Genomic DNA, 24,764 nt, shown 5'->3' on the forward strand with positions numbered 1-24,764 from the left:
AACCCCTAACACTCTTAACTTTCTCTTGAAGAGGGAGATAACTTTTACTCTGTTTATACACCTTGCCTTCAGCAGAGCTCCAGGCACTTTACCCAGAAGTGAGCTCCACAAAAAAGCTTCCACACCTAGAACAGGACTTAACCAGCCAACTTTAAAAATATTTCTGAGAAATCTGCAGCATCAGATCACAAGTAGAAGGCTAAACCTGTTAGTGTTTTCAACCTCTCACCCCACCCCTCTGACAAGTGCTGGCACCTCTCAGGGTGGGAGCATGGGCCAGTTGTAACAATGAGGACAGAAGCAGCCTCAGATCTCCCAGAAGTCTAATGTAGAGCTCTCAGATGAAAAGCTCTCATTAACCAAGTTTTCCACTCTAAGTCATGTTCATGGAGTTTTATATTCAGGTGATTAGTGGCTTCAGCCAGTCCCAGGCAGTCTTTGGAGAAGCACCTGTTACGAAGGGGAAATTAATTAATGTGAGATTTAATTCTTCCCAGTCTTCTGGGGAAAGGAGGCAGACAGTCTCTGACCTTGTCTCCTGGCTCCCCTGGATAATATGTGTATCTCCAGGACTTCTTGGCTCAGCAGGAGACTTTCGGGTGCAGGCAGGATGTCTCGCAGTGTGCAGTCTCAGCGTGATGTCACACTGGCTATGCAGGCTGGTGGCATGGAGGCATTTAGAGTCTGTGCCTGGCAAACTCCTGACTGGAGTTTCCAGGCAAACAATGAGGCAGTAAGCAATAGCAACAGGCAACAGCAGGCAGGAATAGAGCAGCAGAGCATAGCAGAGCACGGCACAGCACGGCAGAGCACATCGTTTACCTGCGTTTCGCTTTTATCAGTGTGGGCCGAGATCAATTGCCCTTTGGACACAGAAGAGCCAATCAGAATGGCAGTCAGCCAAACCTGACCATGTAAGGTGAAGCCATAGGCTTGCTTTACCCAAATTTGGGAACAGCACAGGCCTTGCACAAGCTAAGTGCGTGTACCTTGTTTACCGCAGGACTCTGGCTTAGTGGCTCCAGGTTCTTTTGTCTTCTTTCCCACACTTGCTTCTCTCCTGGAGCAGGAAAACATGCCTAGGCAAGCCAGGACATGGATTAAGCCTATTTTGGGCCATCAGGCCAACCACGACAGCACTGACCTGTGAAATGAACCCCAAAACTCATGTGGAGTTATGAAGTAGGTGTATTTTATTACAGCGCTGGGTGCAGGCAGGAGCGCTCCATCGATCCTGCACACCCCATGCTGGCACAAGCCACAGTTTATGTTACAAGAGCATGCATATTCATAGTAAGAGGTAGGGTTATTACAATTATTTCTTGGAGTTCATTAACATAGGTATTTTTCCATTATCTGCCCCAGTTCCAACCCACCCTGGTGGTCTTGGAATGGTTATCTGTGATTAACACTCCACACAGTCTTCCTTACAGGGTCTTTTTAATCTTTGATCAGCAGATCCTTCTTTATTGCTGATGTCAGGATATCTCTGCTTCTCCTTTATCTCCTTCCTGCTTTCCTTAGTCACTGCAGGCCTGGGCCTTTACAAGATTACATATCACAGATCTCCAACAAGTCACTGCAGACACTTCTACAGTAGCCATTGTTAAGGTTTGCAGATTATCAACTGACTACTGTAAACAAACATTTCTACAGAGTTTGGTGGTTTATGGTTTGCCACAGACACCCTTAAAACGTGCATCTGGTCTGTAAAGCCCTTTTACCAGCATTCCTTGATTTTTAGTATGTCAGCATCATGCCCAGTTCCGAAAGATGCAGATCCAGCAAGTGCACTAGGGGGATAAGTAACCCCAGGCTGCAGTAGACACCACTCATCCTGCTGAAAGCAGTTCTTTTACTGTCCATGGTCCACACAGTAGCCCAGCGATGACTGCACTCACCAAAAAAATCAGTGAGTTTCAATTCAGGCAGTTCACAATCTCTCATCCCCAATTTGCCAAGAGAATGTTCCAGGGTCAGGGAAGGGAAACCTTCTCCTCTCCTGAAGGAGCAGGGAAATACATGGAGGTTCTGCTGAACATCTGTATAAACATGCATAGCAGGCAGGTGCTGACTTGGGTCAAAGATGTTGAACCTGAGTCTGACATTTTACTAAGTAAATGCTTGAGTGAGCATCAGACTCTTCTAGGTTGTTGGTACCTAAGGACTGAGCACAGCCATTCTGGAAAACTAGCAGCTGCAACCACAGGAAGTCTTGCACAGCTTTTGCAGGATGTAACATTTATATAGATTCCTGTCAAATTAGGGCAGCAATGCAGAGGGGCCAACAAAAACCTTCTCCTCATAGTCTGTCTGCATTGCAGTTGTTCTCTGCCAAATTCACCTCTGCTTGTCTTTCCCAGAGCTGTCATCTGCCCCAGTTCATCTTGTAGTGACTTGCCTTTCCTCCTGCACTTTGCTGTTCTTACCACTGACATGTACAGGTAGGGCATGGTCAGGTCCCAGCTGCAAGGCAGAGAGCTCTGCTATTCTACCACAACCCCAGCTGCTGCAATGCCAGGTTGAAAGTTAGGAGAGATCTGAACTCCAGCAGGTAAACTCTCCCAGAGAACTTCCATAGCAATTACCGAAGTAAGCCAGGCTATGTGTGGAAAACATGCACACAGGGGGAAAGAAGCAGTTAGTGGAGCAAAATGGTCAAGTACTTAATTTCATGGCAAAAGAATCCATTACAAACAAAGGAGGCTTTATCTTTAAATCAGTTCTTCACTAACAAGAAAAGGAAATCAAAGTCCAATTTGGTCTTGCATTTGACTTATTTTTTGTGCCTGCTCTGTGAAGCATTAAGCTATTGCTGTTCTTTGTCAGCATTCTCATTTCTTGTAACAGCTCCTGCCTTTGCACAATCATAGCCCAAAAGCCATCCCTGCTGAGCAGCACAGCACTTGTCCCCAGTCGACCAGACACCCTCATCACTCTTGAGGCTCAGGCAGACCCTGAACAAGCAAGCACCAGTTGGCTTTTGCTGTAACCACCCATGCAGGGCTGGCTTATATCTCTGGGAGTCTGAAAAGGAGACTCCTGGAGAAAATCCAAAATTACAACCAAGCTACTTAGCTTAGTGCCAGCATTTCTGGAAGCAATCAGAGCTAACTGCAAACCCAGGACCAGCTACAGCGTGCAACACTCTTCTTACTGCAAGATGAAGAGTTGTAGACATTAGGATAAGATACATGAATTGAGGAATGAAGCACAAACACACTGCCAATTTTCTTAAGCAAAGCTTGGTTATGAGAACATTGAGACCCAGTGCAGTAAGAGGCAACAGGCTTCATAGAGGCATATGCAAATAAGCCTCAGTTAACTGATAGCAAACAAAGAATAACCACAAGTGTCTCAAAAGGCTTGTATACGAGTAAGAGTGGACCAGAGCAATAATCAGCTGGGGAGTGCCATAACATTATTTCTGCCTAAAGCTCAGATCTCTTTTTTAAGTAAACCAGATAAACACTGTTAGTATTTATACTAGGAATTTATGTTCCTTTTAGATTAAACCCAGAATATCACGTACATTATGCATGTATTGCAGTCCTTTGCAGCACAACACAAAATACACTGTTTCCATTCCCTTCACTGTCTTCATGCAAAGGGAGGAGGAAAAGGGAAGATATTTTATTCAAGGAAAAAAAAACCCACAACAACATGAACATTGCATGTAAAAGAAAACAGCTTACAAGACATAAATATAAAATATGTAAGAGATCTGAGAATACATCTGCTGTCAAGCTCACATTTCAGGCAGAGGATACTAAATTAAATGTTCTGCCAAAACCCTCATGGACTCAAGCAGGTGATGAGGTATATGAAATGTGCCACAAGATAAGCTTCCACGCTGCTATTCTCAGCAATCTGAGTGGCACCAAGAATATTAAGTCTCAGAAACTGTTTTAAAACACTTTAAAATATGTCTGGAAGTGCTGCTTTCATTATGTTATCATAAATATCTTTACATCTTGCATTTAAAGCAGTCAGTTTACACGAGTCTAGTTCTAAAGTACCTTGCTTAGCTAAATTGGTGGAGAGGAAAAAGTGGCAGACAGGATACCATCCACCTCGGCAAAACCACATTTGTTCACCAGTTCTTATAGTAAAGAGCCCAAACAGTACTTCCAGTACTCAAGTTAGTAATGAGTATCCAGTTACTGAGTTTCTGGTCACCTTTACCTGCTGCACAGATACTGCCCTCCTTTATTACGCAAGTTTTAATTACCGATGCAGCCAATTTTACACCACAGATAACTCAGTCTTCCCCATTACCTCATCTGTCATTTAAAACAAACTCCTCAAAGAATCAAGTAAGTAAGCATGCCTTAAGTCTGCATGGGGCTAACATATCCATAAATATTCATTCATATACTCACACCCCATATACTCAGTGAAGTTTTGGTCAGTTTCCATCCAAGCTACTTCCTATGGCCCAGATTTTCTGCTCCCCACTTTAAGGCCAAGATCTTACAAGGAGAGCCTCAGGGACAGGACTCTCAAACCCAGAGACAGATTCACAAGATTCTTCATCCAGCAATCAGTTCTCTCCCACTCTTCTCACACTCCAAAAGTGATGATTACATCTCTCTTTGGTTCTTCATCAACCTAAATATTCAGGAATTCTTACAAAAGTTGGATGGCTCCTCTGGCCACTTGGTCCAAGATCTGAAGAAAACTGCAGTGAAACACCCCAGCACTGATAAGTGAACCATCAGGTCTGCTCCTTTCCCTCTCCCCACAAAAAACACTGAACAGCCTCCAGACATTTCTGCAACTGGCAATAGCTGCTGGTCTGCTTTAAAGCACAGCAGATTTTTTTCACCTCTCCCAACACACCCCCTGCAACTTGCAAACGAGGACGTCTGTACCACAGGTGGTTTCTTCCCAGAGCCTTCTCTTCCCTTTCCCACAGATAGCTAGTATGGGAGGGAAATACTGCAGAGGCAGACACAATTCATGCAACACTTTATTATGCTGCTGAAGACGACTGAAATCTGTTCTGGTAACAGGCTGTTTTCTGTTACTCTGGCTGGGGAAGTGAAGAGTACAATTATTATAAGGTCACTGTTTCACAGAAGGAAGCACACAAACTTGCTCAATAATATCCTTCACAACTTAGACCTGTTAGAAGGGCGATCCAAGCACAAAGTGCCACACTGTTACCAGGTGCCAATAGTGCCTCTATGCTTGCAAATCCTATTCTTTTCCAATGATAAATTGCAGTCTAAAATGGTGAGTGATAGACTAAGAATTTAGGTAAAAGGCAGTAGCACAGCTATTCACAGCAGACTAACACACAGAGCAAGGCATAGAAGACTCTATTTGGCTCCAAGTGGAAAGTCAGCACTCACATTTTGAGAACAGATCATGCTTATGTGATTATAAATAAATCGGTACTTGCAGCAAGAGGAAAGGCAAGAGAGGAAGGAAATCAGTAAAAGCTATGTCTGCAGTGGCACCTTTTGTATTTCAGACCTAACAGAAACCAACATTTTAACTCCCTTAAAAAACAATTGCTGATGCTATACATGACAGAGTGTCAGCTAAAGATCTAACTTTACTACACTTACATCATACAGCAGAGCCTTTTCAGTCCTCCTGGATTCCCATGAAAGTGCTTGCACAAAAGTATAGGTAACAGTCTGAAGAATCATTCAATGTAAGGCTACAGGTACAGCCAAATTGATTCTTATTGTATTTGGAAAAACTGATTTCCAAAATAAAACTCTTTCAGAATCATTAGAAAACACTATTTTCCAAACCTGCAGCCTAGAGCTAAACAGTGAAAGAGACATTTTAGAATGAGGTAAATGTACTGCATAGGTTATATATATTTAAATCCAAATTTCAAGTGTTTTGGCTCAGTTGTGAAATTATTTAAAACTGAAAAGAGAAAGATGCTTACAAGTATCTAAAGACAAATTCAAATTGACAACAAATCAGAAAATAACTCATTTGCAAAGAGCATTTGGTTTGGTCGGTTGGTTTGTTTTTTGAAGTTAGCCAAAAGCACAACATGGAAAGAACTTTACTGGTTTTTTTTTCCCCTGGAAGTGTTCCTTTTAGAATACCTGATCTACCACAGCTTATCTCCTTCAATTAATCTGAGCCAAGACTGTTACTGGGCACACAATGTCACAATGCTCCAGTGAATGCTGACTGGCCTTCCAGCTTCTCTTGCCCAGCCTACGCTCTGGACCAACGACAAAGATTTCTGACACTGAATGTTCAGAATAGATTGGTGCTTAACAGAGTGTTGGAGACCTAAATCAGCACTTCAGATAATTTGAAAACTAAGTTGCCATCAACAACAGTGCCTTCTGTGATTCTCGCCTTTTCATTTAAAATGTGTCCCTGTAGGCTCACTTTTTTTTTTTTTAATATTCCCTTTTATCAGTGTTTAGTTCCCAGAAAATCATTCCTGTCAGACAACACAGTTTTCTGAAAAGATAGCATCTTCCATCCTCACCACATTTTCAATAAACTCATAGAAGACAGTGCACAATCAGATAAAGTGCTCATAATTCCTTTCTGATACAGGCAATAAAGTTGTGGACTTTGGAAAAAAAAATCATAATGAAAATAGAAAACCACACCAAAAATCCTACTATGGCCATTAATACCCCATAATTTGGTTACCTCAGTAAGTATTGCCCCAAAATGCTTTCCTTCAAGTGTGTGATTTTTAAAAAAGAGGGAATTTAGTACATTAAAAATAATGGTTCCTTTTTATTTAGACTCTGAGAACCATGAATTTATCATTATGTAATCCTTGAAAGCTATAGATCCCCCAAGGTTGTCGTACTGCCTTGACAACCAGTAGTTTGTGTTTTACCCTTTGGATCCAGGCTTCAAGCTTGCAAAAGCTTTGGAGTTCTTAAGGGAATGTGAAATTTCATTGAGAAAAGAAATAAAATGATAGTCCCTTTCTGACTTCTTGGACTCAAAAATAACTACAATGGTAAAGTGAGGTTCAGGGCGAGTCAGAAAGTATGTGCTTTGGACTTTGTCATCATAGAAGTGAACAACCTTCTCCAAACTGTTGAGGTCAGAGGTTCTATCAGTCATAATCATAATTACATTGGGCCAGTGCATAACAGGCCTGTCACTAGGCAGAGACACCACAGCAGGGTACTGATCCACTCCTTTGGGGGCTTCCCTATAAGAATGGGGATGATGATAACCATGTCCCTGAAAACTCTCTGAGCCACGATTGTCAAAAATTAAGGAAACATTGACGGCATCATACTTCCGGATGAAGCTGGAAATTTTCCCAAAGTAATCAGGATTGGTTTTAGCAGTCAAAGCTTTCATTTCAGATGCTGTTGTCTGTCGACTCAGGGCCTCGTGAAAGTAAAAGCTAAACTTGGCAAGGAGAATGTTTTTGAGTTTCATCAGCCAGAGGAAGAGATGTGGAGGCTGCACAGCTTTCTGAGACTGCCCTCCAAACAGATGTTTCTTGGTTTCTCGCTGTTTCTCAAAAATCTGGCCCCAAGTCTGTAGTTTTGTGTGAGCACTGTGCAGGTTGACCAGGGATGGAAGGAACTTCCACTCTGAGATCTGAGCCTGAGCCTTTAAGAGATGTGCAAGCACATCTACTTCCAGCTGGAAACTGCTTTCAAGAGGACTGAGGATTGGATGATGAAATCTAGAAAACAGAATATTAGTTCAGACATGAGAAGTGCTACACACCACAGTGAAATAAGCAGGTAGCATTTGTCAGTTCATGGACAGAAGATCAAACATGGAAACAGAGTAAAGGGTAAACAACAAAAAAATCTTGTTAATAAAAAAAAAACAGTTAACATAATTAGGAAAAATATTTCAATGAACACATAGCACTTTGCATTTGATAAACCTGCCTGTCAGACATTTCTCTGTCAAAGCAAGGGAATTGTATTTGGTCAGTTCAAGATGAATCACTGTTTTATCTTGATCCACAAAGGAACGTAAGACCATTTCTCTTTAAATTCATTTAGTTTTGTTGCATTTTAAAATCTCTTTTGGTAGTAAAATATGTCTTGATAGCTAGGTTACAAATTTGCTGCTTGTCTAAAGAAGCTATAAGGAAGACAAGCCAATCTTTCTTGCCTTCCCCCCCCCCCAAATTCACAATAAAATAGTGATGGAAGTTGGTAAATACAGTTAATCATGGTTCTATTGACTAATGAGCCATGTCTCAGACTTCAAACCTTGGTGTACTAAAAGCAGTGAAGGGGAAAAACACTTGGTAGTATTTGATCCACAAAGACAAATTCACAACACGTCATCTACCAAGTGTTAAGTGCTCATCTTACAAGGAGTCTACTATTAGGACAAATCTCAATTAAATGGAGTTGTGTAGATCCCTTCTTCAGCTTTCTTTCCTTACTTTATTTCTAAACATCAGGAATAAAAGACAGATCCAGACTATCTCCCTTTCCCTAATACTCACTCTCTGTAAATCTGTAACATCACTCATAAATAATACTGAACTTCATAAAGAATTATTATTTGGCAAAAACAGAAGTGGCCTTTTCTAGTAAATGTGTTCCCCAGTCAACACTGAGGCCTTTCTAAGAAGCCTCCAACAAGGAATAACCAATAGTTCAAAGACCAGACTTGATGAGGTTTCCACTGAAGACAGATTTATCCCATCACTTCAGAAAAACATCCTGGGTCTTGTTACTGCTTTACACAAAAGAGTTTACTGTATTCTTCCATTTTTTAACAGTTCATCTTCAAAGTGAAAGCAACTCCATTATTCCCTCTCAGCTTTCAGGACACAAAATCCATTTTGGAAGTACTTGGTTCAGAATCAAACACTTTTGTTGTGGACCAGAAGACAGTATGAGAATTTTAGGATTTTCATCCCCTCTCTCTTCACTACTTTTTCTTTGATTTGTCATCAAGCTCTTGACAAAACATCAATTCTTAGGCTTGCAAAAACTGACAATTTTATTACCATTTTTAAGCATTTCTTTTTCTGACAGGCACAGAACAGATTGTGAAGGGATTTGCTATTAAGGTCCAAATCCAAATTTATTTGAAGAAAATGAGCTCATGACTATCATGAAACAGCTGATGTACCATGTTCTGCAAATGGGCTAGGCTGGGTGACCAGCCACTTTCTGCACACAGTACGTATCAGCAGTCAACCTGCTACAGCAGAGATACAGCAGTTACTGACTGCTTTGGTGGGCTGAGAAATCCAGAGCATATTTACATTTCTTTGAACAAACAAGAATCAATTAAAAATAATATTCTGCTAATGGTCAGCAATATATTTTTCCAGTGGTTTTGGTATTCAGAAAAAGAAAAAAGTTCTGTTGCCATGTATTAGAATGGAGGGGAAAGCATTATAGAACATCATCTGTTCCAGACAGTTCCAGCGACTGTACACTTAGCACAGTGGTTTCAACACACTTGTGGTCAGACTAAGAAGGTTATTCTTCAGTCTTTAAAGCAATTAAAATATTGACACTAATGCAGTACTACCAAGTCTCTTAGATCAACAATACAGCTTCCCAGTTCTACTCTGCTTCATTGCTCACAGCCACTTTCATGTTTCACTGCACAGCAGGATCTGCTAAACTTTTAATCCAAGAAATACACACCTCGGTCACAGCTGAGAAAGTTGATATGACTGCAGAATGAACTAACAGGATATGTGTTCACTACATCTGCTGCAATTAAGTTTTATAACAGAAAAGCATCTGACTGAGCTCACTAGCATGTAAGACAGTGCAATAAGCCAGTGTTAAGAACTTAAAAACACACTGGAAAATTGATGTTCTTTCCTGAATCACTCTCCAAAGCAGAGAGATGCTAAAACTTTGTTTTGCAGACTGAAGAAGCCTCATTTTCCTAAAACTTTTCATTTCCTTTCATGGATCACACATGTGTGCAGATATTTACAAAATGCTGACTACATAAAAAACATTTTGCGCTCAAAAATAATTACATCACAATGGGTTTGCAAGTTACTGACTCGTTTTATACTCAGCTTTTAAAAGATCCTGCTTCCATTGATGTTTTAATTATGTTAGTAAAGATCCCACACAAACCAACAGTTTAAAAAATTCAGGAAAAATTACTTCTCCATCAGTGTCCTTACGAAAACAGCAAGCAAAAAATGTCTACTATTGGCTGTGTAAAAGACAGCAAAAATAGCTTTAAACTGCCCATGAGTTAATGATCTTTCAGATGCAGACAATATGACCTGATTGTTGACAGACAATTCATTTTGACATTCCTTTACCCTCAAGCAACTACTTGCTCTACATTATCAGTGAGGGTGACAGAGCACTGGAACAGGCTGTCCAGAGGGACTGTGGAGTCTCCTTCTCTGCAGACTTTCAAAACCTGCCTGGGTGTGTTCCTGTGTGGACTTTCCTAGGTGATCCTGTTTTTAGCAGAGAGGTTGGATTCTATGACCTCTAGAGGTCCCTTCCAACCACTAACACTCTGCGATTGTGTGACCTGAACAGCTGCATTTAGAAGTAAAGGGAAGAAACCAAAGCCAGAACCTACTTACAGAATAGATGCCCTGTCTGTCCCACACTCTTGACTGCAAGTGAGGAATACATTGACAGAGGGAAGAGACTTGGTAAAGTTTATTTGACCTTTCACCTGAGAGGATCAGACTGTAAAACAGAAATACCTTCCAGCCACCACACATCTATCTAAAAACTCCCAGAAACTGATCTGAGATAGGAAGAAACTAAAGGAAGATACCATCCTTGGCTGGTTTTTTTTTTTCAGAAATATTCTGTACATGATTGAGGACCTCCACACAGCAGCTGTTCAATTAATTTTAACAGCATCATGAAATGCCTTCATCTTAGAGATTGCTCATTAACTCAAGGCAAGATTATCAGTACTTTTCCCTTGGAGACACTTCTTATTTTTTAAAATGGGTTACTACAGTGTCCTAGAGGTACAGATGTGTTACTGAAATTTAAACGGTGTAGTAAAACATTTCTTGCATTAACAGTGCCCAGCCACTTTGTGTCAAAGTATTAGTTTTGTATTTTTGATTTTTAACAGTGCTGTTGACTCAGCACATGCTCAGAACAGATGGTGCTGGCAAGTGTACCACAGCAATCAACTTCAACCCCAACAAACAAAACCCAATTACCTCCCTTTACTTTTTAATGTTCATCATACCAAGCATAAAACATGCAAGTTCCATTTTTCATTGTACTAACAGCCCTGATACTGAAAAGGTTCACAAGGCAAAAACTACCAAATTATCACCAGTAGTCTGGTCCTGATTTTCAAACAGCAAAATCAGGCAATGACCTGCCTATGTTATGCCTGAAAAACCCAATAAACAGGGAGTCAGTTCCAGTGCTTAGATTTGGAACATCAAAAAGCAGCATTGAATTATTCTCCTTTTTCCTAGGTGTACACTTTAAAAACTGTAACTTCAAAAAAGTGTGACCTCAAAATACTCCCCCCAAATGTCATCTCAGACACTATTTTTCTAATGATTTTTTTTTTAATCAACTTCACTGGAAAGTTACCTTCATACAATAGCTACCTTGTTTTGGTTTAAAATAGTTATTAGTTGAGTCTATTGACAGGCATTCAAAAATCCTTTTTTAAACTGCCGCCATTGTCAAGGCTCACGTATGTTAGACATGAAATATTCACCCTAGAGTACTTTAGAAACAAGAAGATTATTGTAACAGGAACTAGTAACCTTAAGGAACCATAAAGGAAGAGACCAAGACTCACAAAGTGGTCCTTCTACTGGCTGCAGTATCTCCCAAGAGACTGACAACAGAGCACCATAAAACTCTACTAGGCAGCCCAAACAGTGACAGTGTAGCTTTTAGAATTAAGCAGACATATATTCTAGTCTAAATGTAAAACTGTCACAAAAATGTGTTTTATTTACATGCCAATTTTGCTGAAGTCCATGCTGAATTAAGTCTTATTTCCCCTCCACTCCTTATGAAACACTGTAACATCTTTCATAAAGAAAACAACTCTCTGCTAAATACGCACATGCTCAGTAATAATTAAAGACTAGAAAATATGTCTCCTAGAACATCAGTAGCAACATCCTCCCTTTTTACTTTTCTTTTTCAGGAGTCATATTTTGAGACTTTACTCATCTGATGCTGCTATTCAACATTCACTTTGTGTGTGAATTCATGGAAAGGACTGTGCTGCCGTCAAAAGACAGCAAATCAGGCTTGCTCTGAACCTCAACATCATTTATTACAGATAAAGTAAGTACCTACTATCTAAGTACCTACTGCCAGCAAATAACCACTGACCTTGAGCTGTATTTCTTTAAGATGGTTTCCAAAATGTTTACCAGTTCCTCAGAGTTAATGAACTTTTGGGTGCTGAGCGTGTACATTTTTTCATAGAAGTCAGCAATTTCCATCCGAGCCTGAACAAAAAAACAGAGCTGTTCAGACAGGTGAGAAAGCAGCTCTTCCAAGTGAGGAGCTGTTCCTCCTAGTGCATTGCGACCCGTCGCCACCACCTTCTTCAACTCATTATGCAGAGATGTGTAGATGGTTCGGATGGAGTCCTTTCGGCTGAAGAATGACTGACCACCTGTTCAGATAAATATGGAGGTATTACCAAAATCCAGGGACAGCAAAGACAGACAGCAATACTGGGAAAAAAAGCATATAACCATGCTAGTTTCCCCCTAGGTGCTCCTAAGTGTTGTTTGATCACAGTGGGCTGTGTTTTTCTTTAAATAAACAAGTTTCAGTGCATTATTTTGCAAGAAACTGGCACATAGTGCATACTCAGAAGCACTTTATGTAATATTGTGCAAATTACACCTCTCCCAGTTCATAGGTCAGCAGCCAAAACCTCAGCTCCCTCACATCTGCCTCTATTGTGGTGTGACTTTCCCGAAAGCAAGGGTTCAGTTAAATTTGCTACTATGATACATGACCTGGAAATACTGTTAACTGTGGAAGTCAGAAAATCAAGTCGTCATGACATTTTAACAGCCTCCACTCCTAACTCTAGATCTTTTCAAGACAATTTTCTTAACAATACCTCTTCAATTACAAAGCACTCAAATTTGCAAAGCAACCTATAAATGGGAACCATGTAATAATCGTGTGTGCAGACGGAATGCTTTCAGTCTCTACACACTATAAACCAGGATTCAAAGGAGAGACAACCACAGTTTCTCTCTGTGAGACCACAGTGTAGGTTAATTCATAACTAAAACAGAGGAGAAAAAAATGTCTGTGTTTCCCTCTGCCTGCTTAACACTATGAGGAATTTAGAAAAAAAAAAGGAGGTCAAAGAAAGAGATAGTTAACTCTGACACTACCAGAAGACTATGCAGAGGCACTAATCTCACTTCATAATTTCTATATACACACAGCCTTATGTGCCATTGTGGCTTTCAACGGCTGCAGCACAGCAAGGATCACAGGCACTGAATCTGCAGAACTTTTGAAGAGATTCTAAATGTAGGTTTCACTTTGAAACTGCTTATGTGTTTCATAATAGTGGATAGTCCTTTTCTCATTCATTTTACACATACAATGTTCAAGTGACCTCAGCAATTTGAAGTAGCAAGGCAGAGAACTGTTTATTACAGTAGAACTGCTACCTTCCTAAGCCAAGAGTTGCCCTCAGGTCGTGGGCAGGATGAATCATCTGTTGGTGTTGATCATGAAGTTAAAAAAGAAAATTTGTCAGTTCTGTTGTCAATTTTATCCTTTCAGCAAGGACCAAATTTATTTTTTGAAGTCAGTCTTATAGATGTAAAAATATTATAAAATAGTTCCAAGTCGTCAGTTCAACACCAAAGCAGAATTTTCTCGATGCTTTACAACATTACACCTCAGACACGTATCCCTTGATCTATTTCCCATGCCAGTCTGTAGTACAAAGAGAAAGCAGCTTTGCCCAGAGGACAATAGGATGACACCTTGCCCAGTGCCAGCTTGGGATTTTTCTATTCACATGTTGAGAGAGCAAGAAGCTGCCAAGATTGTGGCCAAAGCTTCCTGATATCCTGCAGCCTACATAACGATTTTTAGGAGGCACGTGTATTTCTGCTTATCTGGCTCTAATACTGGGCCCCGGAACTGAGAGGTGAAAAACCATTAACCCTTTGGTCACTCCGCTGTGTACAGAAATACCTCTGGCTAAATCTTGGGAACGGCTAATAGCTGGCCCGCCAGCGAATGGAAACATACTGATTTGCACAGCCTTGGGCCACCAGCACGGCGCCCGCACTCTCATTTATTCTTCAGGGGCTGCCCACACGGCATAGCCGATTTCTCATTGGGCAGAGCTAGCACTAGTGCTTCAGAGGCACGGACACGCACCTCGCCGAGATCAGGGTCGTCCGGCTCTATGGAACTACCGGTTGACGGATTACTGCATAGGGCTGCAGCAGCCGCACGTTGCCACCCGCGTTGCTAAATCCGGGACAGGCACTTGAGCGCGACACCCCCCAGAAGCTACCTCAGCCATAAGCGAGGTGCGGCCTAGAGGAGTAAGGGACAGGGGGGCCGAAGGACGCGGGGAACGGAGCAGGATCCCTCCCCCAGGGCGCGAAACGAGGTGGCCGGGCGGCCCGGCGATACCTAGCTTCTGGCCCAGGAAGGTCATGCTGTGGTAGGCCTTCTCGGCAGCGGCCAGGTGCGCCAGCCCGGCCAGCAGGGCCAGCCAGCTGGCCCCAGCGCTCTTATTGGCCTCTCGCTCCTTCTCCACATTGTCCTTTGCCTTGTCGTAGGAGAAGATGCCCAGGTGGGAGAAGAAGGTCTCCAGTACAGCCTGCTCCACCGGCACCGGCGCGCCCAGCGGGATGGCTTCCCCCATCCCACCCGGCGGTGCCGCCGCCGCCGCCGCCCCCTCCACGGCGGCCGCGACTTCCGGGTGCGGCGCCAAGGCCGCGAGAGAGCGGTCTCGCGCTGCGCCGCTCCGCGCGCCTATCCGCATCACGTGACTAGCGCACACCCCCACCGCCCACGTGGCTATCGCGTCACGTGACGGCAGCGCGCTCGCCCTGCTGGGCAGCTGCGGCGCCAGTGCGCCTCGGCAGGGAGCGTGTGTGGAGCAGAGCCGTAAGCTGTGAGGTCTTCCAGTGCCACTTTCGCCCGGAGAGTCCGGAAACCCGGGCCCTAGGCCCTCCAATGCCGAGGGTGAGTACGAGGAACCAGAACTGCTTTGGGCTACCTGCTCATGGGCCAGGCAGCTCCCTAGTGCACTCTGGTTTTCAGGTTGGCCATGCTGGCACTGGTTCCTGCAACGAGCTCGCCTCGACTCTGCCACAGTGCTTTTTAATAATCTTAAGATGACTTTCACGCTGAACTGTTCTTTCAATTAAAAGGCTCCTAAGTAACATATCTTGCAATTTAATCCTATAGAGGATAGCTTCTCCAGGCTGAATTCTAGCTCTCCCACTCCAGAACTAAAAAATTCCTGGTTTCCCCTCTAGACAGTATTTACCTGCTCTCTCTTTGCCCCTGCGTTTGTTTTTAAGCTGACATCAACACAAAACTCAGCATCAGTTCTAACTCTGGGCAAGACCTATATACTAGTTACACTGGTTGCCTGTCTCTTCTAGGAAACACTCAAGACTGCAGTTTAAAATAACCACATGCAAAAGACAGTTTTAACTGAAGCCTTTTCAACTTACCTTCACTATACAGTGTGTGTGACAGTTTCTTGCAGTAGCATCGTACTGGAAAACAGCGTAGTCTAAGAATTAGTTTTGGTTATAAAAACTGGTATCAGAGACAATGCCCAGCCCTTCATTACTTTTCATTTCTGGGTGCTGGCATCTCTGTATGCATGCAAGAGTTAATTCAGAATCGCATGCAACATAGTTGAAAGGTTCAGAACAAACGTCTTGACTTTAAATGCTTAAAACTTCCAAGTGGCTTAACTGAAGTGACAAAACTTTTACAGCTGACAAGTTTGAGTTGCGCATACAGAGAAAGGCACCTTCTTCCTGAATTCAACTATTTATTTAGCATGCTTAAGGGACAAAGCAAAAAAATAAAGACTTTATAGATACTTGATAAAAGACTTATCCTGATCTGGTAAAACTTTTATTGATGGAATGTTTTGGTAACATAAGCTAGCAGCTGAAACATTCATCTGCTTCAATGCACCCATACTTGTAAGTTGTAGGCTGCCTATAGTTTAGAGAAAATAAGAGTAGAAAAGGGCACTCCTAGGCATTCAGGATGCTGTTTCCAAAAGACAACCCCGAGTCAAAGGTTCAAATAAGACCTTTATTACAACACAGAGTTGACAGCACGTTTTTGTATTTAAAAGAAAGTATTTGGTCTCTTGGTGGTGAAACGTGGTTTGTGCTGGCGACGCAGAACTCTGTGTGGCAGAGGGAACTTGATTTTAGAATCCTGCAAAAAAAAGTTTCAATGTTTATTATATGAACAACAGAAAATATTTTTATATAAACAGCCAAGCTATATTCAAGCATGAACTAGAGAATTAATGCATCCACAGATCAGACATCACAGTATCACAGTATCATCAGGGTTGGAAGAGACCTCACAGATCATCAAGTCCAACCCTTTACCACAGAGCTCAAGGCTAGACCATGGCACCAAGTGCCATGTCCAATCTTGCCTTGAACAGCCCCAGGGATGGCGACTCCACCACCTCCCCGGGCAGCCCATTCCAGTGTCCAATGACTCTCTCAGTGAAGAACTTTCTCCTCACCTCCAGCCTAAATCTCCCCTGGCGCAGCCTGAGGCTGTGTCTTCTCGTTCTGGTGCTGGCCACCTGAGAGAAGAGAGCAACCTCTTCCCGGCCACAACCACCCCTCAGGTAGTTGTAGACAGCAATAAGGTCACCCCTGAGCCTCCTCTTCACAGAAGCCAAGAGATACCTTAGTTCTGCAATACTTTAACTAGTTAAAGGCAAATTTTCTGCAATGTAACACGTTTGTACTGATTTGACTTTTAGTTCCCAGCATTAAAAGCCTTGAACATAATGTAACTTAATTGTACGCCCGTACAATTTGGTTCCCTATTTTTGCCTGCAAACCAAACCTGTACCAGACAGGACAGCTCCCCACTTCCAGTCCAGTATCAGACTGACATCCAGCAGCCACTGCAATTCACTTACATGAAACTGCTTAACCGCTGGTCTACGGCACTTGCTTGCAGCTATTTGCTCCACTTTCATGATCTGAATGGAGTGAGCACGGGCACGATGACGAGCTCCCATATCACGGTCTGTAACAAGAGAATACAGTAAAAATGAAACTTAAAAGCTGATTAAAAAAAAATCTTACTACTATCTTTTCAGGCAATGTTTTAGTACTATCTACAATTTAAAATTTCTGAGCAACTCTAAAGCGATGGCAGAAGTATCACGTAACCAACATGCAACAGCAAACTCCTCCTGTGGCTCATCATCAAATTCTTCCAAAGTGCCACCTTATTCTTCTTGCTCAGTTTCAAGATACAAACATACACAAGTAATTTATGTAGGACTATGTAGGTTTTTTTCCCAATAAAAGTGTGATTCAGAATAAACACTGAAACTTCAAAAAAATTTCAAAGGGAAGATCCAAGTAAAGGTCAGATCTGAAGTCAGCTTTACTTCTCTTAAAATTGACAGATATGTGAATTGATATTCATCTCACATAATTAAGCCATCTGTAAATAAGCTACCTGAAAAGTCCTCCCTGCAGCTGTGAAAATCATTGCATTCAAATCACGATGTTCAGTTTCAGAAGAGATGTCTGTTGAAATACTATTGTGCATGAAATGTTTCCTACGAAGATGTAACATACCTATCAAAAACTTACCTTTCAGAAGTATTCTTGAAAATAGTTGTCAAAGTCATTGTATCACAACAAATTAAGTTTTGGTTGTCTCTTAAGTTAGCCCTTCAGTAAGTATGTTAATTACTGGGAATTACAGAAATTCATGTAGAACCTTAAATTTCACTTTCAACAGCACTTCAGCTTTTGAAAGGCGACAAGATACATTTAATATTTGCACACATGACAAGAATATTGTTATTGAGAACAGTATTCTTTGGGTTTTTATGTGCATTCTGTAATGTCTGTAACACTTTGGGATTCAAGTACCAACATCATCAGCTGTACAAATGGTGTACCCTCAAGTACTTCATGAGTAGACTGAAATCAAGACAAACTTTAATTCTCCCTGAACTGTGATATTGAGACTTGGAGCAAGATTCTTAGGTTTTTCTTTTAATTAATTTTCCAAAGGACAGATGCTAGTACTTTCCACATAATACCTGAAATATTCTTCCCATTATTCTAAAACAATATAGTGCAAGATATGTATACAGCACCTAAAACGTCATGAAACTGTCTGTATAACAAAGTCCTTATGAGAATTGCAGAAAGTCATGCCAAAATGAAGTGGGAATATTTTCAGACAGATAAGGTGTTTAGAGAATGGTAATGAATAAGATACCACATACATCATCCATAAGCAGTGAGGTGAGTATTGGTTTCTTCCCTCAAGTAATGAGCAATAGGACAAGAGGAAACTGCCTCAATTTGAAGCAGTGGAGGTTTAGTTCAGAAGTTGTCAGGCACTGAAACAAGCTGCCCTTGGAGATGGCTGAGTCACTGTTCCCGGAGATGTTAAAAAAAACGTGTAGATATGGCACTTTGGCACTTGGTTTAGTGGTCATGGTAGTGTCGGGTCATTGGTTTGACTTCTTAAGAGGTCTATTCCAACCTTTATGATTTTGTGGACTTCTCTGGTTAAGTCTCCCTATTTCCAGTGTTTCAGTTATTTTATCATTGATCATGTCAGCATGCTTCAAGCACAGTTTAAGACTTAATCTTGGGTTTACATACTGGTTCTATGACTTTATACCTCTTACAGTTGCATGTACTTACAGCACTGAGTGACAGCACCAGCCGTAGTCAAATCCCTGTACTCCCTGTACATGTTGTGAGTTCCACTACGAGAATCATAGCGCAACCAAATACCAAAATTTTTTACCCGCAGAGGGGACTTCTCATACACCTGGGAATTACACAAGAGCACAAAGGCAGTCAGAGATAGTACATCAGCATTGGTTTAAAGCTATAATGAAAACATGGTACATTTTGTAGTATAAACCAACTATTTTCTCTCTTTTGCCACACCAATATCACTACTTTCAATTCCTGGTAATTCAGAGTGAGACGTTTTAGTAATTCAACACAAAAATAAAAATATACATAGGATTTCAGTTCTAAAGAATATCCTTCAAGCACCAATGAAGACAGTAAGCACACAAGTATCTACCTTCCAAGGATTACAAACGTCCATATGACTTTTAAGAGGTATTTTCCCCAACATAACAAGCAGAGAGCAGCACTAATTAGTGGCATAGTTCGTATCTTGAAGTGCTGAGAAATAAGATTATTTTTGTTTACTGGACATGTATTGCCACTTTGAAAAACCCGCATTTGTCACACTGGTTCACAGCAACAGAAGGATAACTGTCTTTCAAACTTATCCTCAATGACAGCACTTCACATTAATTCCTCCCACAGATAGGAATTGGAATCCTCTACGGATCTCCCCCTTTCTTAGATTTTTAAGCCCGCACCTGGCCACAGTACACAATCTCTCCCGAAGATTTCTTCATCTTCTTAAGCTGAGAAACGAAGTACCAGAACCGGGACTTGGCAACAACATGGTTCGGCGCGAAGATCCGCATGCGGTAGAGAGGTGGGGTCCTGCATTTCGGCGTGGGCAGGCACCGCCCGACCACTTTATATTCCCGCAGCTGGAGAGAAACGAGAGACAAGCCGCCGGCAGCGTGAGACCCTCCGCGGACCCATCTCAACCACAGACTGACACATCCCCGCCACGGGCCGACTCCGCGGAAGGCACTACTGCTCCGCGTGTGAACACTGCAGCAGGAACAGGCCAACCCAAGGGAAAGGGAACAGACACCGGCCCAGGCGGACCGCCTCGCAAGTGCAGCTGTGCCGGACTCCAGTCACGGCGCCCTGCACCGAGCGGCGCGGCCTCCTCAGGCGTATCTGCAGGAACGGCGCCGCCGCCATATTGGGCACTCGCGCCCCTCAGGGCCGGGCAGGGCCGAGCAGGGCCGCTTGGGCGCGCAGGGATCATCCCCAGGCATCACAAACCCGCACTGACACCCTCCTAACGCCTTCTTTAGGCTCGATCTTAGTCCTGGTCTCGGCTGTGCCCCCGAGCGCCGGCCTTTACTCACGGTGCCTGATGCCTTCATGGCGCTGCCTTCTCTCCGGCCCGGAAGAAAGGAAAGGCCACGTGCAGCGCCGCCTCCCGTCGGCCGCCCGCCGGAAGGCGCCCCCGCCCCGCGGTGCTCTCCGCCCTTCGGCTGGGAGACGAGCGCGATTGGAGGCAGCAGCCAGCAACCTCCCTGCGCCACCGGCGGCGTCGGGGGCTGGGCTGGCTGGGCTGGCCGGGGTGGCGTGGCGGGGTCCGCGCCCGGCCTGTGGGAGTAGCAGCGCGGGGGTCGTGCTGCGGGATTTTCTTCTCATCGTCGCAGCCGCGGATCCGTGTGGTCCCAATAGCGGTACAAAGAGGCTTGGCTGTGCGTGACTTCGCATCCCACCGGCACTCCTAGCGTTGCCGCGGAGAACATGGCAGGGATGTCCCAGGTGGAGGCAGCTAGCACCACATTCCCTCTTGGGACGGTAGCTGGGCGCCAGGGGACCTTCTGTCACCCGCAGTGTCATGTGAGATCGGGATTATTTGCTACCGCGAGGTTGCCCCAGTGGATCCCACACTCAGTTGGATGGGACACTCTTATTTACGGCTGGCCCGGGTGCTTGCACTCCCGTGAGCAGAGCAGCTGCCATCGTCCCAAGGTGTAAAGGGTTTCGCCTTGAAAGATACTACGTGGCTGACGCCACTGTTACGATTTTGTAAATCGCTGCGTCTTATTGCTACAGTAATTTGCATTCAGCCTTAGGGCTTTTCTGGGGGTTAGGTTTGAGTGATAGGGTTTTTTTTCTGTAAGCGTGGTTGTGCCGACACGCATGCGTTTCGACACGCAATCCCCCGTACACATTGCTTCATTGCCGAGCAGCTTGTGAAAGAGACCGATGTCACGTTTGCAAACGTCAGACACGTTACTCATCTCAGACAAGCCTCTCTCGATGCTCTTGCAGCATGTGAGCTTGGATCTCTCCTTGTGCAAGTCATTCCCGTCGTGACTGAGGAGCTCTCGCCGTCAGTACGGCCAGGCTTCTCCCCCCCCCCCCCCCCCCCCCCCCCCCCCCCCCACACACACACACCGCCCTACTGCTGGTGATTATAAAGCATCACGGGTTGGGTTTGGGGGGCGAGCTAGTCCCAGTTTATTAAATCGATGCAACTGATGCAGTGTCGCGGAGTGTTGATAGCACCGATGAACCGCACGGGCAGGGAAGCTGTACGCCGCGCAAAGGCGCTGGAGCACGGCTCCTGGGATGCGGTGGGACCGGGAAAGGGCTACCTCCCGGCGTCCTCCCCGGCTGGCCGCCTCGGCAGAAAGGGATGGTGAGCGCGGCCGGGCGGCACGGCGGCAGGGCAGCGTGGGGCACACTGGGAGCTGTAGTCCCGCTGGGGGGCGTGGGCAGCTCTCCTTCCCGAGGCGCGGGGGCCGCTCCGCACGCGCGAGAGCCGTGGCGCCTCCCTTGGGCGTCTTCCTCCTCACGCCGCCTGCCGAGGCGGCGCGGCCTGCCCTGGCCAGCTCGCTGCGCTCGTGGCGGCACTGAAGCTTTGATGGAGTGACTGGGAAGGTAACGGGGGGGACGGGGACGCGACGCGCCGCGCAGCGCGGGGTGTCAGCTCAGCTGTGGTGGAGCGGGGGCTGGGCATCCTCGGCCGTTGGTGGGGGCCGTGGCGTCTGAGCGGTGGGGATGGGGTGCTGTGGGTCCCCGCGGGCATCGCCGCTGAGTTGGCGGCGGCGATCTCTCTCGAGTCACCCGGCCGGTTTTAGTCAGTTCGGCGCCGCCTCCGCCGCAGTTGTGAGGCTCTGGGGAAGCCAGAGAGACGCCGCAGCCTCGGCCGCCGACTCCTCCGCTAGGAAAGCGGGGAGGTGCCGCAGTCAGACGGTTCTCCGTGACCCGGTGGGGGTGCGTGCGTGTGGCCGCTCCATATATATTGGGATTTTTCTCTTCTAATACACGTTGTAGCTTGTGGTGCGGTTATATTCGCGTGCTGCGGGACCTGCCTCGATAGCCATCCTCCGTTATGGCTCCAGTGGGGGAAGGAAGTAACCGTGAGCCCTGAGGCAGCAACGTGAGGGGAGTGGCCTCTCCCGCACCTCCATATTTCACTGCGCTCGGCGTGCTTCATTACGGCGCTTTCCCCTCTGTCCCGTCGCGGGACAGCCGCCGCTGGGCCCCGCAGCGGCCGCACGCCGCAGGGTGAATGCTTTGTCACTCCGCAGCGGCCACGGCAAGGGGCTAAGCTGCAGCCCCGGTGTCTTCGCCGCAGATCTGGACGCGGTGGGGTGTGAATGCCTGATCTCCGTCCGCGACTGAGCCACGCAGTAGTGGTGTTGGCTCTCGATGAGAGGAGGCTGGCCTCTTTGACCAAGTTTGGGAGGGAGCAAGGAGGCTTTGCTCTTCACAGGGAATTCCTGGCCGGTAAGAACGTTCCTGAATGAAGACCTAGTAGGTCATGTTCAGGAAAAAAACCCTTTCTACTTCATTTGAAAAGTTCTTGAAGTAACTATAATTACACAGCTGTTTAACCACATGTTATGTCAGTGTAAAGACTCTAGAGTCTCGGAGTCTGTAAATAGGCTCAGGGTTTGCAGCATGCAAAACAGACATCAAAACAGAATGTCAATGACGACCTTTTACTCTCTTTGTTCTATTAGAGAGAAAACTCGAGGGAATTAAAATGAAGCATGTCACAGATTCTCCGTGCCCGAACACAGTCTTGTAAATACCTAAGATGAGAGCTGTAAATGAAGTATTCTTTAATTGCTAATTGTTTCCGTGATTGGCACGCAGTTAAGATGCTCTGAATGCTTTTATTATTAGGGTATAACCAGACCAACGTTAGTTTCACAGTGTTAGAATTGTTAAACTGGGCAATATTCTTCATTTGAAGTGTGACTGCGTGGTTTTTTCTGCTTTCCAGTGTGAAAATGGTCTCTACTATCAAATGCATTTATTTATCAGTATGTAATACGTGAAATAAACTATTCTGGTGAGAGATATGTATACTTGTATGACTTTATTGATAAGAGACTTTAGTCCTAACTACAGTGAGATCAGACTGCCTTTCACCATAGTGTACTGCTTAACAAAAGAAAGCATCTTTACTTGAATCAGACAGTACTTTCTACACAGTTGCATGTTAATAATGTTACTTTTTTTTTAAATAAATCTTGGTTTAATGACATAATGTTATAGCTGAATATATCTTGCCATGGATTTGTATACTGCAAGTACTATTAAAATTGCAGCTCAGTTTTTGCTTTTGAAGTGTAGCTAGTTGGTAAAATAGATTTGTGGTGGAAAAGCTACCTGCTTAAACCGTGTAGCATGAGAAGCTATTTTTTTTTAGCTTTCTCAAAAGGCTTGGTCTGTATCTCATTAATTGTCTTACAGCTTTGGCTAATCAAGCTGAAAGCCTTAGGAAAGGATTTATAGTAGAAGGTGAAATTTTATGTGTCACACACAAAATTAGCAGAACTGGTTGATACGCTGTTAGATAAGTGAAGAGAATACATGTTTGAGGCAGGTTGTTTTTAACAATAAAACTTGTCACCCAGATGTAGAAGGTTACTACCATTTGGGCAGACAGTGTAGTGATAGCAGTAGGAAAATATGGCAAAATATGCCTCTGTATATTAAGCAGTTCCACTTGTAGAACTCTGCACCAGACTCTAAGTCAAAGATGGTGTAAGGAAAAAAAAGGGAATGATTTTCTTCACTACATTTCACTTTTCTTTTAATCTGGCTAGTTTGGATGTAGGTTATGGGGAAAACAAGCTGGGGACACAGAGAGAGAGAAGACTCAGCAAAGCAACTTTAATCCCTAAAGGTTTTGACCCTGAACAGGGTTGCTGTGTGTCATAAGGCAGTGAGCGAAGCTTGTTTTGCCACAAGACCTCGCTTTGTTCCAGAGTTTCTGGTTTCTGTACTGCCACAACTTGCCTTTTTTTTTTTTTTTTTGGTATGAACTAAATTTTACTTACTAAAGTGCTTGTCACAATGCATTTTCAAATAGCATACTCTGTTGTGAGTGTTGCAGAAATGCCTATTACCGTGTTAAATTCTGGGCTCTTCGGGCATCTTCATGTCAGTTGTCACTGTGCCACCTTTCTCTTATTTCTTCCAATGGGTGAGGGTAAGCAGTAGAACACACACAAGACATAATACTGGCAGGTCTGCCTCTACCTATAGGTATGTAAGCAGAGTCAAACTACTGCTCCTTTCATCTCTTCAGTCTTGCCTATCTTCCTTCCTCTGCGTCCCACATACTTGCACAACAAGGCCTTATTTCAGGCCTAATTAACTATATTACCATGCACTGGCTGAGACTTTGAAGGACAGGTGGATTTTTGTCACCTCTTGCTGTTTAACATCATTCTAGTATTGGACAAAGAGTTTTAAAAAAAAAAATTGTGTTTTACTGGAGCATTGTGGAACATTTTTCTGTCATGCTTCTTAATTTTGCACTGAATCTTCTGAATAAAAAATCATTGCTAGTAAATCAGCACCCATTAGTAAGAACAGAAAACTGTTAACAACTCAGTATGATGTGTTTTGTGGTTAATTTCTAAGACACTTCTGTGCTTGCTTTAGAAGAAAGACCTCC

At 44.0% G+C, this 24,764-nt stretch overlaps 3 protein-coding genes and 1 non-coding gene across 6 annotated transcripts in view; 1 reads left to right on the forward strand and 3 right to left on the reverse strand.

Annotated features, from left to right (window-relative positions):
* Positions 1 to 1,175: 1,175 nt before the first annotated feature.
* On the reverse strand, positions 1,176 to 14,922 carry KICS2 (KICSTOR subunit 2). 3 transcript variants are annotated; one of them, XM_064142256.1, is made up of 4 exons: positions 14,577 to 14,922; positions 12,491 to 12,564; positions 12,276 to 12,394; positions 1,176 to 7,654 (listed from the first exon to the last, which is right to left on the reverse strand). In XM_064142256.1, the coding sequence occupies exons 1-4, from the start codon at positions 14,809 to 14,811 to the stop codon at positions 6,838 to 6,840; spliced, it is 1,245 nt and encodes a 414-aa protein (XP_063998326.1). In that variant the 5' UTR covers positions 14,812 to 14,922; the 3' UTR covers positions 1,176 to 6,837. The 3 variants fall into 3 exon arrangements, with proteins under 3 accessions (XP_063998326.1, XP_063998324.1, XP_063998323.1); XM_064142254.1 differs by having other exon boundaries at positions 12,276 to 12,412; XM_064142253.1 differs by having other exon boundaries at positions 12,276 to 12,564.
* A 1,296-nt stretch (positions 14,923 to 16,218) lies between these two features.
* Positions 16,219 to 20,298, reverse strand: RPL18A (ribosomal protein L18a). Its single transcript, XM_064142257.1, has 5 exons — positions 20,188 to 20,298; positions 19,555 to 19,734; positions 18,854 to 18,983; positions 17,092 to 17,201; positions 16,219 to 16,361 (listed from the first exon to the last, which is right to left on the reverse strand). The coding sequence occupies exons 1-5, from the start codon at positions 20,203 to 20,205 to the stop codon at positions 16,269 to 16,271; spliced, it is 531 nt and encodes a 176-aa protein (XP_063998327.1). The 5' UTR covers positions 20,206 to 20,298; the 3' UTR covers positions 16,219 to 16,268.
* LOC135175167 (small nucleolar RNA SNORA68) lies at positions 17,899 to 18,030 on the reverse strand. Its single transcript, XR_010302278.1, has one exon. It is a non-coding gene; the product is annotated as a small nucleolar RNA SNORA68 (small nucleolar RNA).
* Positions 20,299 to 21,232: 934 nt separating the features above from the next.
* The window catches only part of XPOT (exportin for tRNA), a 32,737-nt gene continuing 29,205 nt past the window's right edge, over positions 21,233 to 24,764 (forward strand). The window contains exon 1 of the mRNA XM_064142252.1: positions 21,233 to 21,724. The gene's annotated coding sequence lies outside the window, so the exon portion shown is untranslated. The remainder of the gene's footprint in view (positions 21,725 to 24,764) is intronic.

This window comes from Pogoniulus pusillus, chromosome 4 (assembly GCF_015220805.1).
Source record: "Pogoniulus pusillus isolate bPogPus1 chromosome 4, bPogPus1.pri, whole genome shotgun sequence".
Taxonomy (NCBI): domain Eukaryota; kingdom Metazoa; phylum Chordata; class Aves; order Piciformes; family Lybiidae; genus Pogoniulus; species Pogoniulus pusillus.

Bases quoted from the DNA above. Each gene is read 5' to 3' on its own strand.
- RPL18A (XM_064142257.1), bottom strand. The intron at 17,202-18,853 runs GTAAGTACATGC...CTCTTGTTACAG, and splicing joins TGGTGCTGTCACTCAGTGCT to ACCGTGATATGGGAGCTCGT. The intron at 16,362-17,091 runs GTAAGTGAATTG...TTTTTTTTGCAG, and splicing joins CAGCGGTTAAGCAGTTTCAT to GATTCTAAAATCAAGTTCCC.
- KICS2 (XM_064142253.1), bottom strand. From the start codon at position 14,811: ATGGGGGAAGCCATCCCGCTGGGCGCGCCGGTGCCGGTGGAGCAGGCT. The intron at 12,565-14,576 runs GTATCGCCGGGC...TTATCTGAACAG, and splicing joins CTTCCTGGGCCAGAAGCTAG to GTGGTCAGTCATTCTTCAGC. The intron at 7,655-12,275 runs GTCAGTGGTTAT...TCTGTTTTCTAG, and splicing joins TTAAAGAAATACAGCTCAAG to ATTTCATCATCCAATCCTCA.